At 38.3% G+C, this 16,937-nt stretch overlaps 1 protein-coding gene across 1 annotated transcript in view; it reads right to left on the bottom strand.

Moving 5' to 3' along the window:
- LOC307157727 (uncharacterized protein) overlaps positions 1–16,937 on the bottom strand; it is a gene marked incomplete at its 5' end in the record, with an annotated part of 174,088 nt that overhangs the window by 84,462 nt on the left and 72,689 nt on the right. Inside the window, 16 exon segments of the mRNA XM_079869651.1 lie at positions 1,877–1,936; positions 2,666–3,126; positions 3,485–3,580; positions 3,679–3,879; positions 3,984–4,298; positions 4,650–4,952; positions 6,621–6,938; positions 6,976–7,338; positions 7,431–7,745; positions 7,849–8,154; positions 8,310–8,624; positions 9,304–9,603; positions 11,370–11,684; positions 11,850–12,155; positions 13,062–13,364; positions 13,608–13,922. Of these exon segments, the coding sequence (XP_079725777.1) occupies positions 1,877–1,936; positions 2,666–3,126; positions 3,485–3,580; positions 3,679–3,879; positions 3,984–4,298; positions 4,650–4,952; positions 6,621–6,938; positions 6,976–7,338; positions 7,431–7,745; positions 7,849–8,154; positions 8,310–8,624; positions 9,304–9,603; positions 11,370–11,684; positions 11,850–12,155; positions 13,062–13,364; positions 13,608–13,922 (4,592 nt within the window).

Here is a 16,937-nt window from a genome sequence, read left to right as displayed (position 1 = left end):
GAAATATTTCACAGAAATGTATTGATTTTTTTCATTTTCTGTACAAAATACACAATGTGTTGAAATAAATATTTTCAGCCTTCCAAATCCCCCCCCCCCCTTAATAATATATTTAATATAATTTATTAAATAATAATACATTTTATTATTTAATAAAATTTAATAATTTTATTAAATAAAATAAAATTTCCATGCACATAGTCTGTCTGATTTTAACCCTTTAATAGAAAATATAGACATCAATTCAAAACAACAATTAAGCAAATCTAAAACAAATACATGAAACAAACAGAGTCTCTATACAATATATTAAAAAGCTCTGTTATAAACACTGAAGATTTAAGCTCAGAGTTCATGCCATGTGTTTCTTTCTGACTGTCAGAAACTCCTGCAGGACATTAAGTGAACATGCTTTTCTGATAATTGCTCACAGCTGCTGTTTGTTAACGTATTTCCCAAAGTAAAGTCCAACAGCTTTAAAAGTCCACCAGCAGTGGGTCTGCATTTAAGAGGAGTTATATTTTTATAAGTTGAAGGTGCTGTGAAATGTTAAAAACTGTTGTGGTGGAGGCTTAAAGGTAAAGATTTTTTTCCTCAAATTTCTAAGGCTACATGATAGACGTATCAATTCAGAGAAATATCAAAAAAGCAAAAGAAAAAAGCATGGTCTGCAAAAACTTAAAAAATCGAATATTTTGAAAGTAATGCATTTTTTTTTCTCAGAAATGATTGAATTATAAGATTTGAATACAAAGTGCAACATAAAACATTGCTGGACTGCAGCTAAAACATACAGTATATAGGATTTTAAACACCTAAACTCTGCAGACCACTTAAAAACTGAAAATTGATTTGCTGCAGTGGGTGTGGTTTGAGTTATTAAGTCCCTCCCTGTTTTCCTGGCTCCTCCCCCACATCATCATATTCTGTTATTAAAAAACAAGAGCAAATTCATGTATCAACATGATTTAAAAAGTATTATAATGAACACAATGTTTTCAGTCCATTTAAATTAGCTATTGAGACAACAGAACAAGATAAATTTATAATATAAAGCTATTATAAGGACTACAGCAAAATTATTCAGTAAAAAGTGTCAATAACGTACCAGATATGTCACTCATATATTCCCCGACATTCTTCACATCATCATATTCCTCCTGAACACCCCCTGATTAAAATGTGTCTATTATTAATTACATGCAATAAGTCTTCATACTTCACATGCTACTATAATTTGACAAAAACATAAATAAGAAAAAAAAAACTGTTCTAATGCATAAGTGTATAATTTGAAACCCACACCTGCTTTATCATTGGAGAACTGTCGTACGATGACGACATCATCATAGTTTTCTGCTAAACAAAATAATAAAAAAATTATATATATGTATTGTGTTAAGACCTAACAAAATAATTAAAAGAAATAAACCTGTATCATGATGTCTTCGTTCAGCATTGATTACATCATCATAATTCTCTGATGTGATTTGTTGCTTTTCTAAATAATTTAATAGAAAAGAGAGAATAAACAGAAACTAATTCACAGGCCAAATAGGTAATTAAATGAAGTGAATTTCTGTGATCAGTTAAAGTCACTGACCTGTTGGGCCTTCAGTGGTGCTGACGTCAGTATAGTAGTCAGCTGTGACTCCTACTGCAGATTTTGATGTGAAAAAGAAAATACACACATACATAAATACCAACATACATACAGTACATACTATTATTACTATACAGTGCATACATATTATTGCATATAATTATTAAACACTGCTAAGATAACTTTTTTTATCTTAATGTTTTTAATTTAACAAACATACATACTTTTCTGTATGTAGCGGGTAACAACATTATTATATTTCAGTCCTCTAACCTGAAAGAAGCTCATCAGCATCTTCATACCCAGAATGCTGTTCGGTAGAACGGACACTTCCTGTTAGGAGGAAGCAGAACTATCAGATACATGTTCACAATCACAAATCAGCCAAAACCCCCATATGCTTTGGATCATTTCAGAATCAGAAATCAGAAAGAGCTTAATTGCCAAATGTGCTTGCACACACACACAAGGAATTTTTCTTGTAAATGAAGCTTCCAGTGCACACATATAGATACAACAATGAGACACATATAAAATATGAAAGGTATAAGACACAGATTAGGCATTTTGCAGATAAAGAACATATTTACAGTTAACAGTATTATGTTAATAAATAAATATTTCACTAAACAGTGGGAGTTTTGCACTAAGAGAGGCCTTATGAGGCATTTAACTGTTCAGGAGGGAGATGGCCTGTGGGAAGAAGCTGTTCCTAAGCCTAGATTTTCTAGTGCCTAGATCGTTCTGAATCGCCAGCCGGACGGCAACAGTGCAAAGAGGTTATGGCCAGCGTGAGTGGAGTCTGTGATGATTTTATCTGCCCTCTTCCTCACTCTGGAAGAGTACAGGTCCTGGAGGGTGGGAAATAATCATTTCAGCAGTCCGGACTGTCCATTGTGGTCTTCTGATGGCTTCTGATTTGGTAGCTGAACTAAACCAGACAACTACTGAAGTGCATAGAACAGACGGCTGAATAAAACTGGCTAAGCAGCTCCTGTGGAAAGATGAACTTCCTCAGCTGGCAAAGCATTTTTCTCAATAGAGTCTATCTGGAACTCCCACTTCAGGTCCTGAAGAGATGGTAGAGCCCAGGAACCACGAGGCCAAAGTGCTGTTCATGATGGTAAAGGAGGGGAGTGCTGGGATGTTCCTAATGAAGTCCAATTTTATCTCCACTGTTTTGAGCATGTTCAGGTCAAGGTTGTTGTGACTTACCAGAACATCTCTTCTGTATGCAGATTCATCACCATCCTGGATGAGGCTGATGAATGTGGTGCTGTCTGCAAACTTCAGGCGCTTAACAGAGGGATCAGTAGAGGTGAAGTCATTTGTGTAGAGGGAGAAGAGTAATGAGGAGAACACACATCCTTGTGGAGCGTCAGTGCTGATTGTGCAAGTGTTGGATGTGAATTTTCCCAGCCTCACTAGCTGCTGCCTGTCTGTCAGGAAGTCGGTGATCCACTGACAGATGGAGGTGGGCACAGAGAGCCGACTTAATTTGGATCTGAATAGAATTCCTCTGACTAAAATGTCCAAAAAGATTGGGGGGTGTGCATTGTCTAATGTCCAGCAGTTTGTCTCTCATAAAAGTTATAGGTAAAAGTTGACTGAAGACAGGACAAACAATCAATAAAAGACAAACAATCAATAAAAACAAACACTGAGGAGCTCCAAAACAAGGCAGCCATCTGTGGCGCCATCTTCAAGTTCAGCTCATACTAATCTAAGGAAATCCATTCCTTCTTGACTCTAACATCTACTCACACCTGAATATAACACTAACCCTTAATCATCACACAAACAAGCTCACACAGATTAATCTGTGATTTACTCCTCTTACCACTCTGAATTCAGTGATGAGTCACTATGACATTTACTCACCCCTCTGAGTGAGAACACTGTGTCTATTAGTGGGTCTGTGATGAAGCTCCTCATAAACGGCCTCAGTTGTCGTCTTGTGTCTCCTCTTAGAGAGAGCTGTGAGTGTAGACAGACAAACCTGCTGTCAGTTCACAACACATGACTGATCACACACTGAATAAGACACAATATGACAGTCTCTGGATCTCTCCTACCTCTCCTCATCATTCTGTTCTGCTGAATCAGTATAAGCAGTGGCACTAAGAGCAGGAAGAGCAAAACTCCCAGTACAACCACAAGCACAGAGAGAGACACTGGAGGAGTTTGTGGAGGAGAAGCTGATGTTGAGCGCACTGTCTGAGAAACTGGAGGAGAAGCTGATGTTGTTGTGGCAGGGGTAGTGGACACTGACAAATCTGGCAAAACAGACACAAACACATTGGAAAAAGCCAATACACAAATATTATTACCACTTAAACAATTTAAAAATGAATAATATTGGTCAGTGTGTTGCAGTGACCTGCACAGGTGAGTCCAGTGTGCTCTTTGTGGGAGCAGTCAGTGTGGTTCTTCAGGGAGAGAGGACAGTCCCACAGGTGAATCTCATTCCCTCTGCACTCGACTCTGTTCAGCCACACAACACCTTCACCAGCACCAAAGGCTGAATTCCCATCAGCCCTCAGTGCTGCTCCACAACCCAGCTGCCTGCAGACCACCTGAGCATCGCTGATGTCCCACAGATCAGCACAGACTGAACCCCACACAGCGTTATGATACACCTCCAGCCTCCCAGAGCACCGGCCCAAACCTCCACTCAGTCTGAGAGGAACACGATCTAAAATCACAGCCAAGTGAATACATTATTGGCCAACAGAGTTTTGTCAATACAGAAACACCTACAGTGGAGCATGTATGTGGTCTCACTCCAAATCCTCTTGGTTCCCCAGAACTAAATCAAATACATACAACACATATGGCTGTTATGATTTTTATGTTCTTACTCAAATTAACTTACCTGAACACTGTCTCTGATGTGGAGATGTGGAGCATGACAAATAGCTTCTAGGGGACTCATGACTCTCCTGTTCTGTAATATTATATAGACACATTTTGTTTATATAGTCAATAATGTTAACTCATTATTGTTGTATTTAGAGATGGAAATTGCAATGGAAATCAGTCTTACCTGAGCAGGTGATTTGGGCCACTTCATCTTCACCACAGTCATTCTGTCCCCAGGGTGAAGATGGACACTGCCACAAATTGGAATCATGTGGTCGACATTTGACTTCATCCAGCCAGTTACGAGCTGATTCCAGTCTTGGGATAGAATCGGAAAAAGCACCAGATCGTCCACAGTTCAGCTCTTGACAGATCAGACTCGCTGTGTCTCTGTCCATCTGGTTCCAGCACACATTACCCCAGGATCCATTGTAGAAAACCTCCACATTCCCTTCACAACCCTCAGTTAACCTGATCTCTTTAAACTCTAGATGGCAACATGAACACAACCTCTGATTTCATCCAACCCCATTCATTTCAACCACAAACACATACAGGTAACATAACATATATACAGAGGTTGGACAATGAAACTGAAACAATGGCCAATAAAGTGTTGGAGGTTTAATGCCTATATATGCCTATATGTTTATATATCTGGTGGCCAATCTTCACTGATTTTACATTCCATCAGCAAGAGCAGAATGTGAGAAGGCTGAATTAGCAGAGCAACAGCAAAGCTGTACATAAAATATTGCAATCCACACAACATAATGGGAGACATATCAGAGTTTAAAAAAGAGGACAAATTGTTGGTGCGCATCTCGCTGGCTCATCTGCGATTAGAACAACACGTCTTTGTGGTGTATCAAGAGCTATAGTATCCAGGGTAATGTCGGCATACCACCATGTAGGACGAACCATATCCAACAGGATTAACTGTCGACACATGAGGAAGCTACTAGGATGAGGATATCCAGGTACTAACCCGGATTGTATACAAAAAACATAAAACCACAGCTGCCCAACTCACTGCAGAATTAAATCCCCACCTCAACTCTCCTGTTTCCACCAAAACTGTTTGTCAGGAGCTCCACATGGAACACATTGTCGGGCTGCTATAACCAAACCGTTGGTCACTCGTGACAATGCCAAATGTCAGTTTCATTGGACTGGACAATGTGAAACATGTATTGTAAGTTCACTGTCCACCTGCACTGTCTTTCCCACATCCATGGGAGTTACAGTGTGGAGAAGCCCTAAAGAGGCTTAACACCCGGACTGTTGCATGCCCAGAGTAAAGCACAGGGGTGGATCAGTGATGGCTTGGGCTGCAATATCATGGCATTCCCTACTGTGCTTGATGGGCACGTCACTGCCAAAGACTACCGAACCATTCTGGAGGACCATGTGCACCTAATGGTTCAAGCATTGTACCCTGAAGCACATTGTGGCGTGTATCAGCATAATAATGCTACACACAGCAAGACTTGTGACAGAATGAATTGATGAATTGAATTGTTTTTTTATTTTATTTCATTTTTTTATTACATAATGTCTGTATTATAGTATATATTTATCAACAGGAGTTGAAGAGTTATATCTGTTTCACTGCTTTTTATATTGTATTGTTCACTGTAATCTTCTTATTGTGTTTTTTTAGATAGACAATTTTAAGATCTGTCCGGGGACAACGGATGAAAAATAGCCTTTTGGCTAATTCTGGTGCATTTACAGTAATGTTAATTAATGTACACTGTCCCTGTCAAATAAATTAATAAATAAATGAACATGAAAGTGAAGTTGAAAACGGCCTGAACAGTCACCAGATCTAAATATTTTTGAGCAACATTTTGGAGGAGTTTCAAAAAACTTTTTTCTCCACCAGCATCACATAGTGACCTGGCCAGTGTTCTGGAAGAGGAATGGCTCAAAATCCCTCTGGCCACTATGAAGGACTTATATCTGTCATTCCCAAGACGAATTGTTGCTGCAAAAGGAGTCCCTACACCATACTAATAAATGATTGTGGTCTCAAACCACAGTTTCAGTTTCACTGTAGAACCCCTGTGTGTAAAACTGAAAAATGTCCAGAAGATATTTTAGATTTTAAATATTACTGAATAACAATTTTTCACAACACTGAAATGTTTACCTGAGCACACGACTCCTACATCCTCCTTGTGTTGACAGTCATGTTCCCCCCAGCCTGGAGAAGAGCAGTTCCACAGGGACGTCTCATTCCCCTCACACTCCACCTCATCCAGCCATATGGGTCCAGAACCAGGACCAAACCAGGCTGGTACCTGCTGGTTACTGAGGGCCACTCCACACTGCAGCTGTCTGCACACCACATGGGCATCTTTAATATCCCAGGAGTCATCACACACTGTCCCCCATGAGCCGCTGTGAAAAACCTCCAGCCTCCCTGCACAGTCTCCCCCAGAACCCACCAGCCTGATGGACCCGCGACCTGATATTCAGAGAGAGAAAAACACATTATTGATCACTAACAACTGAAGAATCTGCCCAGATGTTGTTGTTCTCACCAAGGCAGGTGATTGACAGCTGTTGTGTGGAGCTGCAGTTGAGAGTTTGTGGAGAGCTGCAGTTCCCCAGATGAGCTTCACTCCCAGAGCACTGGAAGCCCGTCACACACTCATGACTGTGTTCAGGACTGGATGAAGAGGAGCCGGAGAAGTTCAGCACAGAGCCACAGCCCAGCTGTCTGCAGACCACAGAGGATTCAGTGAGACTCCAGGAGTCCAGCAGAACTCTCCTCCAGACCTGATGGATGGAAACTTCCAGCTCCCCCTCACACTGTCTCTCTCCAGACAACCGCACCAGACCGTCATGAACAGCCAGAGAGGAATCTGAGGAGAAGATCTCATGTTTTACTAAAATAAGAATTGTGTTATAACATGGTGAAAAAGAGCATAATGATCTCAGTGTCAAATAAGTTTACCAGAGCAAATGACTCCAACATCTCGTCTATGAGAACATTCAGCTCGACTCCATGAAGAGACGGAACATTCTGAGAGATTTGTTTCATTCCCGTCACAATCAAACACATCAGCCCAGATTTCACCACTTCCCTCTCCAAACCAGTCTGATCCCACAACAGACACAGCAATCCCACAATTCAGCTGTCTACAGAGGACACTGGCAGCTCTCATATCCCAACATGCATCACACACTGAGCCCCATTTACTGAAGTACTGACGTTCAACTCGACCAGAACAAGAGTCTGAACCGTTCATCAGTCTGAGATCGGTGTAACCTGAATAAAGAACATAGAGGTTAAAATAAAGTATAATGCAGCTGACAGAGAATATATACTGTTTTAAATACAAACAAAGAGACACTGAATATTTATAATTTACCAGAACAGATCAGACCCACATTATAGTCACTGGTACAGTTGTGTTTGTTTGATAATGAAATTGAGCAAAATGAGATCTGAGACTCATTTCCTCTGCACTGAATCTCTTGTGTCCACATCTGAGCGTCTCCTTTGCCAAAAGCATCTTCTCCCAGCACCTGTACAGGAGCCCCACAGTCCAGCTCTCTACACACAACCTCTGCATCCTGCTGGTCAAAGGCAGCGTCACACACTGAAACCCACGACTGATCATCAAGTATCTCCAACCTCCCAGAGCACAGGTGAGATCCATTAACGAATCTGGAAGCTTGATGACCTGTTGTTAATATTACAGGAATGACAGTGCACAGTAGACAAAGACAAATACTTGATAGTTAAATACAATAAACATACAAACAGTTTTTCAAGCAAACTATTTTTTATGTCACAACAAATTAATGGGCAATCAGTTAAATTATTCACCTGAACAGATGACACCGGCATCATAACTATGAGTACAGGCATGTACGCCCCATCCTCCTGACCCACAGTTCTTCAGTGTTGACTCTGATCCAGCACAAAATGTACCACCCATCCAGATTGGTCCTGATCCTTGTCCAAAATGAGCATCACCCAGAGCATCTACAGGTTCTCCACAGTCCAGCTCTCTACACACCACTGCAGCATCAGTCATATCCCAGCTCTTATCACACACTGTTCCCCACTGACCTCTATGAAGAACCTCCACTCTACCAGCACAGCGACTGTGACCACCAACCAACCTCACATTCTTTTTGTCTAAGTGACAGAAAAATACAGATAGAGACTGTGATTGCATCTCCGTAAGCACACTAGTTCATGTATCAGTATATTGTGTAAACAAATTCTGCACTGGTAAAGCACACTGGCTCACTACACATTTGGACACTAATTTTTCAATTCCCGGTGATATGACTAGGTGCTTGTGTCATAAAACGTCACCACTGGTATTTAATAACAACACACATAACATCTTTCTGACATTTTTATGCTGTTTAAAATATGTTATGAAATATACTTTGATTGTTGTCATATATATCTAAAACATTTTAGCCAAATTTTAATTATAAATATTTACTACACTGTTCACTACCTATCTACTGATGTTTATACTGACATATAATTAAATGACGATTTGTCTTTTCAAATCTTCTATCGCATGTCATGATGATATTGTGTTGATATTGTGTTGGTTTGTGCGATTTGTTTTGCACTTAACAGAATTTCCATTAAGGGGAACGTAGTGAGCATCTAGTTTTTGGAGTGCATTGTGGGATTTTTAGGGAGCGAACATTCCAGTGAACTTGAAGGATTTTGTGATTAAGACAGACCTTAAATGGCTGGCTCCTTGGTCAGTGTTCTGACTGTGAAATATGAAGCTGACTGAGATGCACCCTATTAGTAAAAGGTATGATATTATTATATTCTTTTAACTCACCAGCACAGATCAGCCCCTGGTAATTATAATGTGAACAGCTGTTTTTGTGTAAGGATGTTGGACAGAGGTGAATCTGAGACTCATTTCCTCTGCACTGAATCTCTTGTGTCCACATCTGAGCGTCTCCTTTGCCAAAAGCATCTTCTCCCAGCACCTGTACAGGAGCCCCACAGTCCAGCTCTCTACACACAACCTCTGCATCCTGCTGGTCAAAGGCAGCGTCACACACTGAAACCCACGACTGATCATCAAGTATCTCTAACCTCCCAGAGCAACTGGAGTTTCCAATAAGCCTGACACCTGAAGTAGCAAGAGATAAGAAACGTTTCAATTTTGTTTATCTAAAGGTGCGTAATTCTTGTCATTATTGTTCTACCATAAAGCACCACTTATTAATGTGAAAGGAGTCAAATAGTCAAATTACTCAATCTCTCGTGTCAATCCATATCATCTGACTTTCTTTTTTATGGAACACAAAAGGGGAATTTTACATAATATCCTGGTACTCTTTTCAATATAATCAAAGTAAAATAAGAAAAGAAAAAAAAAAACATTGTGTGCTCTACAGAACAAAGTCATAGAGGTTTGAAAAGACACAAAGTAAATGATGACTGATTTTTTTCATTTTTGGTTGAACTTTCACTTTAAGGCAGTTGAATTATCAGTGATGTAAAAACTAGGGATGCACCAATACCATTTTTTCAGAATCGATCCGATACCAAAAATTCTGAGTATCAACTATCAACCGATACCGATCCGATACCAGCGTAGGTTTTTTTTTAATCAAGTAGAATTTCTATAACTCTGTGTTGAATTGATAATCACTATTTTGTGTGTTAAACACAATCTACTTAATACAGACAACTTCATTATAAAGAAAAAACAACAACAAAAAATATATGATCATATAATCTGACATAAATGCTATATTATAAACTAGATTAGTGGATAATTCAGCAGTAAAATTTAAACTAGAAAAATCACGAGTGCACAATAATTGTATAAAATCTGAACATTTTGTATGTTTATTTGTTTAGTGGGGAACAAATTAGAGACAATAAGTGTAACACTAAATCTGGTTAAAACTTTACACATTGCTCTTTGTATTGTTGTAAAGTACATTCATGAAAAACAAGATAACAAAAATAAAAAATATCAATTATTTTATATATAGCCTACTATAAAATTGAGACATTTTTTTAAATGTATAGCACAGCTGTTTAATGAGGTAGCAACATATGATAGATAGGACAGAACAAGAACGGCTATTAATAATCTTTCATTGCGTCACTGTATTATGATATGAAAGGCTCCAATACAGTGCGGCACAAAGCGCTTATGCGCATCCCGATGCGCTTGAAGCAACATGAGTCACTCACAACGCGCCGTCGGGTCCGCATTGAAAAGAAACAAAGAAAATACATATTGATGCGTAGTGTATTATACAGTATCTATCTATGCAATAGTTTGTTCAGCATTTTCTTTCAACAGTTTTAAATTTCAGTTACTGTGCGCGTGAAGAACAAATAGTGCTGACTTTACTCCAGTGTTGTGACCCAACAGACACCACCCGGTAGAAAGTAGCATGATTAAGGTACAGCAATAAAGTCCAGCAAGATAAAGTTGTTTTATGCGAAACCATAGACCTTTATCTACAGATCAAGTATAATAATAGTAACATTGAATCATCTTGGAGAGAGTTTCATCGTGTTTACTGTCATAACCGAACGCGACGCGCTGTTTGAATGCGGAATGAAGAATGATTGACAGCCGCAGCTGAGGGAAACGTTTACGTGAGCTTGAATTTCTATCTCACATTATACTATAGGCTAATGGCTTCAGAACACTTATAATATTGTGCACGGAAACGTATGGTGCTTTATAATGTTTGTGTGCCTTTTGCGGGGCTTAACAATAACACTGAATGGTATACGCACAATATCGGATTTGGATCGGCCTCGTCTGACCGATACCCTATCCGGCAAAAATGCCATATCGGAGCCGATACCGATACTGTATCAGATCGGTGCATCCCTAAAAACAGGGCAGGGTTTGGAGCAGTTTACCTGAGCAGATTACTCCTGCATCTTTAGTATGATCACAGTCATAATCCCCCCAATTTACTGTTCCACAGTTCTTCAGTGTAGATTCTGATCCCGAACAAAACTTGCGATTTGTCCAGATTGGTCCTGATCCTGGTCCAAAATGAGCATTACTCAGAGCATCTACAGGTTCTCCACAGTCCAGCTCTCTACACAACACTGCAGCATCAGCCATATCCCAGGCGAAATCACACACTGTTCCCCACTGACCTCTATGAAGAACCTCCACTCTACCAGCACAGCGACTGTGACCACCAACCAGCCTTACTCTCAAATTGTCTATAAAATAAATAAAGAGGGAGTAAAGACATATGGACAAAAGGAAAGAATGAGAAAAAAGTATCACAATAAGAGAAAAAAACTATGATAAAATGTACTAATAGCCTATTTGTAGATTTTGGGAACATTAAATTTGATTTCAGTTTATTTAAAAAAGGCTCAAACCTGCACACACTAGTCTAACATCATTTTCATGTTGAGAACAGTTGTTTTCATGTGATGGTGATGTTGGACAGAGTTGAATCTGAGACTCATTTCCTCTGCACTGAATCTCTTGTGTCCACATCTGAGCGTCTCCTTTGCCAAAAGCATCTTCTCCCAGCACCTGTACAGGAGCCCCACAGTCCAGCTCTCTACACACAACCTCTGCATCCTGCTGGTCAAAGGCAGCGTCACACACTGAAACCCACGACTGATCATCAAGTATCTCTAACCTCCCAGAGCAGCGAGAACCTCCAACCAGCCGGACTTCTGAAAGAACAACACAGGAAAAAACAAAATTTAAAGTTAGAGAACTTCAATAATGAGTCAGTCATATAATTAATATATCAATCAACGAGAAATCATATTTTCCTTTATCTTCTGAAATAAAAGATATTTATGATGAAAACATATTATACATGTCAGTAAAACTTTTTCCCTGTCCAAAAGGACTTGAAAGTAACCTACAAAAACAGCTCATATACAAAACAGTGTATAGTTATTGTTACTGTAAAAATCTAAATGCATTGCACACATTTCAATATTTTCATGTCAACAATGTCTATGAATGAATCCTATCAGGGAATTACATTAGAATGTAGAGTTAGAAACAAGCTTCTAAATTTTATTTTTAACGAGTTCTCTGATTATTACAGTCTGACCTTAACAGTTTTGCTGTCAAAAAGAAGCTGGAAAATGGTCCAAAAAAATGAAATTATGACTGCTTTTGGTGCAATTGTTTTGTACATTAAGACAGGATTTTTAGCTTTAGCTTACCTGAACAAATGACTTGAGCGCTCTTATCAAGACACACATCAAGATCAGTTGGTTGTAAGAATCCACATTTCTTAAGTGTAGACTCTGATCCAGAACACATTGCATTTTTCATCCAAAACGGTTTTGATCCCAGTCCAAAATGAACATCATACAGAGCATCTACAGGTTCTCCACAGTCCAGCTCTCTACACACCACTGCAGCATCAGCCATATCCCAACCATCACCACACACTGTTCCCCACTGGCCTCTATGAAGAACCTCCACTCTACCAGCACAGCGACTGCTGCCATTTACCAGTCTCACATTTATTATGTCTATGAATGTAAGAGAAAAGGCTATTGTAAATTGAAATTGTTATAATAAAATGAAATGTGCTTTGTTGTACTTTGAACTGTTACCAGTACACAGCAAACCAATGTTGTGCTCATGAGAACAGATGTTGTCATCTAATGGTGATGTTGGACAGAGGTGAATCTGAGACTCATTTCCTCTGCACTGAATCTCTTGTGTCCACATCTGAGCGTCTCCTTTGCCAAAAGCATCTTCTCCCAGCACCTGTACAGGAGCCCCACAGTCCAGCTCTCTACACACAACCTCTGCATCCTGCTGGTCAAAGGCAGCGTCACACACTGAAACCCACGACTGATCATCAAGTATCTCTAACCTCCCAGAGCAGCGAGAACCTCCAACCAGCCGGACTTCTGAATAAGACAACACAGATCAACAAAATCATGGCTTATTTATGGGGCTCCAAGATATTGATTTGTACATCAAAGCCATTTTATTTTTAGTCTTATAATGAATAAAGTAAAAACACAAAAGAAAACCACAACAAATATAAATATAAAATGTATTTATTATTAAGGTCAACATTTTAAAACTTCTTTAAAAATTAGAAGCCAATCTGGAAGCGCATATGAATTTTAATATGTAAAATACTTTACCTGAACAGATGACTCCAGCATCTCTACTATGATCACAGTTAAGTTTACCCCATCCTAATGACCCACAGTTCTTCAGTGTTGTCTCTGATCCAGTACACATGACAAAACTCATCCAGATTGGTCCTGATCCTGGTCCAAAATGAGCATCACCCAGAGCATCTACAGGTTCTCCACAGTCCAGCTCTCTACACACCACTGCAGCATCAGCCAAATCCCAGAAATCATCACACACTGTTCCCCACTGACCTCTATGAAGAACCTCCACTCTACCAGCACAGCGACTGTGACCACCAACCAGCCTCATATTCATACGGTCTAAAATATTAAGCAGTAACAATGAGAGATGAAAGATGAAGGGATGAGAGTTCAATTTATAGCATTACAAAATGGGTCAACTGGAAAATGGGACACATATGTCTGAGTATTTAAAATGAATATTCAGAGTTCAATACAAGTTTAGCTCAATCAACATCATAGGTGTGTTGATTAACAAAAACATATTTTATGCTGACTCCCTTTTATAAAAAAAAAATAGGGTTTAAAGACGTGTGAAGCTTATAATTTTATAAAAGCACTTAAATCAATTATCCTAAAATACATTATTGTTTCAGCTGTAAATAGTTAAAAACATTTTATGGGTTTATATTTTTATGTTGTCATGGAAACAAGTTTAAAACTGGAAATAACTTTGCACAGAAAAGGTTAGTAATTATTTTTTTTCCACCTTATAATCATGTTAACACATATTTGTTTACGCATTGTTTCTATATTATTGAGACAGTGAGTATTTTAAAGTTTACAGAAAACCTATTTTTTTAAAGGGGGGACAAGTAGAAATGTATTATTTAGGTAAAAAATTATGCCACAAATTATGTTGATTGAGCTTAAACTATATTAAACCTGGTGTATTCTTTATTTTTCCCTCTATATAGTTCTTCTGTAGCTGAGGTCTTGGCATTGTTTAAGACACTAACATTGTAACCCTATAAAAGGCCTTTAGTTTTTGTTTTTGTTTGTCATGATCACAACTTCTTGACATAACATTATACAGCATTTATCCTGCTGGATCATGAATGAGTGATTCTTTTTCTTTCTTTTTTTTTTATAAAAAATGTTCATGGGACTTGCTCAAGCTAACATGTCTGTCACTAATATTTCCAAATCAATGTTTATCAAATCAGAACTCCAAATGTGTGATCAATTTTACAACCACCCAACTCGAGGGACAGAGATGCCTGCATTGTTAGAATAATGTTTGACACACGACGTTTAAATCGTTTTCAACCAGAGAAAATGTGATCAATGTATGATTTTTTTTTTTTTTTTTTGATAACAGAAGATTGAGACATCATTTACAATGTTGATATCACACAGAAAATTGAATTGCGATCACAAGACAACAAGACAAAAAAACTACAATAATGGCCTCTTAGGGTTTCAATAAATAAATATTAATATTATTTTGATAACAATACAGTATAATGAATAAAAAGAAGACACTCATGTAAAACGTATTTGTAGCTCTTTATAAATTGGAGAGACAATGTATTTGTATTTCAAAATACTGTGACAATGCGATAACACATCTAAAAAAACACATTACAGTATAGTTTAATTTTAAGATCTTAAATAACATAGCCTTTCATTAAAAAAACAACAACAACAAAAAACAATCTCTTTAATTTCATATCTGCTTACCAGCTGTGATGAGTATTATAATTGAAGACAGTAAAATGAGTGTCAGGCATCTCTCCATCTCTCTCTGCTTGATTAATTCAACATCCAGTACAAGCTTCTCCGCACTGATGATACAGAAGTACAGGCGTCCTCTCTCAGCCCCCTTAATGAGAGAGAAAGAGGTTCAAAACCCTCCAATCACACTCGCTGTTACCTTATTAGACAGAACAGAGGAAATCATCAAACAACTTCAGTGACAAATCAGACCAGGCTTTAATGACTTTCTCCATATATATATATAACTGTGAATGAACTCCTCCTCCACACCCATCAAGACTGAGGGGATGCAGAAACAGACACACACACACACACACACACACACACACACACACACACACACACACACACACGTATTTCACTGACAGGATACAGGAAATTCTCCAGTTATTTACAGCATCAAAGCCCAACACCTGCAGAGAAGAGATAAAAGCACTGATAACTGTGATATATATGCATATGTTAGCATGATATTAACACGTAATAAACTCAACTATTTAAATTAAATACCATTGCCAAATAGCATTTTTTTTTTTAAAGTTAAAAAGAGGCAGAAAATACATTCTCCTTAAAATGTATTTTTGTGAAACATCTCATCACTTTCTCAAGATAATTCTCATATTGCACCAAAGTGGTTTGTTTCAAATGGCCCACAAAAACCCTCTTCATCTTGTGTCCAGCAGAGTGAGCCTGTGTGCTTCATTACTACTAAAGCACACTTGTATAGAGTGGTGAAGGGAAGATGTATTTTTTTAGGCCAAACCCCAGAAACATATCAAGTCAATGTTTTTTTTAAATATGTTTCTGGTTAAATGCTTGAAATAAGGCCTGTGGTTAAAACAAGCTCAAGATATTTTCACGTTTATTTAACAATGTAAAATACATCAGTATTTAATAATAATATGAGTTCTAATAATAATACAATAATATGCTCTTGTGATTTTTTTTTTTTTATAAGCTTTTACTTTTTCTTTTAAAATGCTGTTGCTAACAAGTGGCTAAATGGGAGTAAATGTCAGGGTTCTGTCACTTTGGTCTAGTTTGTTCTTGGTTTTGTGACAGAGCCCTGACACTCCTGTATTTTCCTGTCTTTGCCTGTGTGCCTGGTTTCATGTTCGGAGCGTGGTGTTCGGATTCCGGCACTCATGTCATGTTTGGTATCGCTTCTGTGTCGGGATTCAGACATTCATGCTCCGAGTGTTTGACTTCTGTCGTGAGTGCATGGAATGAGCATTCGCTCATCCTCGTGTGCTCTGCTGTCCGTGTGTTTTGTGCTTTCATGTCATGTTTTGTCTTGTGCTGTCAGAGATGGGCAGTATTTTACATGTATTTGAAATACGTATTTAATTACTTTTGAGTATTTTGTCATTTGTATTTTCCTTTACAAAAATAAATGAAATGTAATTTGTAATTAAACACTTTCAGAGACTGTAATTTGTATTTAAAATACTTAATATTTAAATGTATCATTTTATTTAGCTTATGTTAACTTTCATCACCAGGCTTAATAGGACCATAGACATAAAATACGAATAGGACTACCTATTCCTATACCATACGTATGTAATATATCACAGTTTTTGGCTAGATGCAAGA

This window comes from Squalius cephalus (assembly GCF_949319135.1).
Source record: "Squalius cephalus genome assembly, chromosome: 4".
NCBI classification, from domain to species: Eukaryota; Metazoa; Chordata; class Actinopteri; order Cypriniformes; family Leuciscidae; genus Squalius; species Squalius cephalus.
The sequence above is the reverse complement of the archived record's forward strand: the minus strand, read 5'-3'. Positions and strand labels throughout refer to the sequence as shown.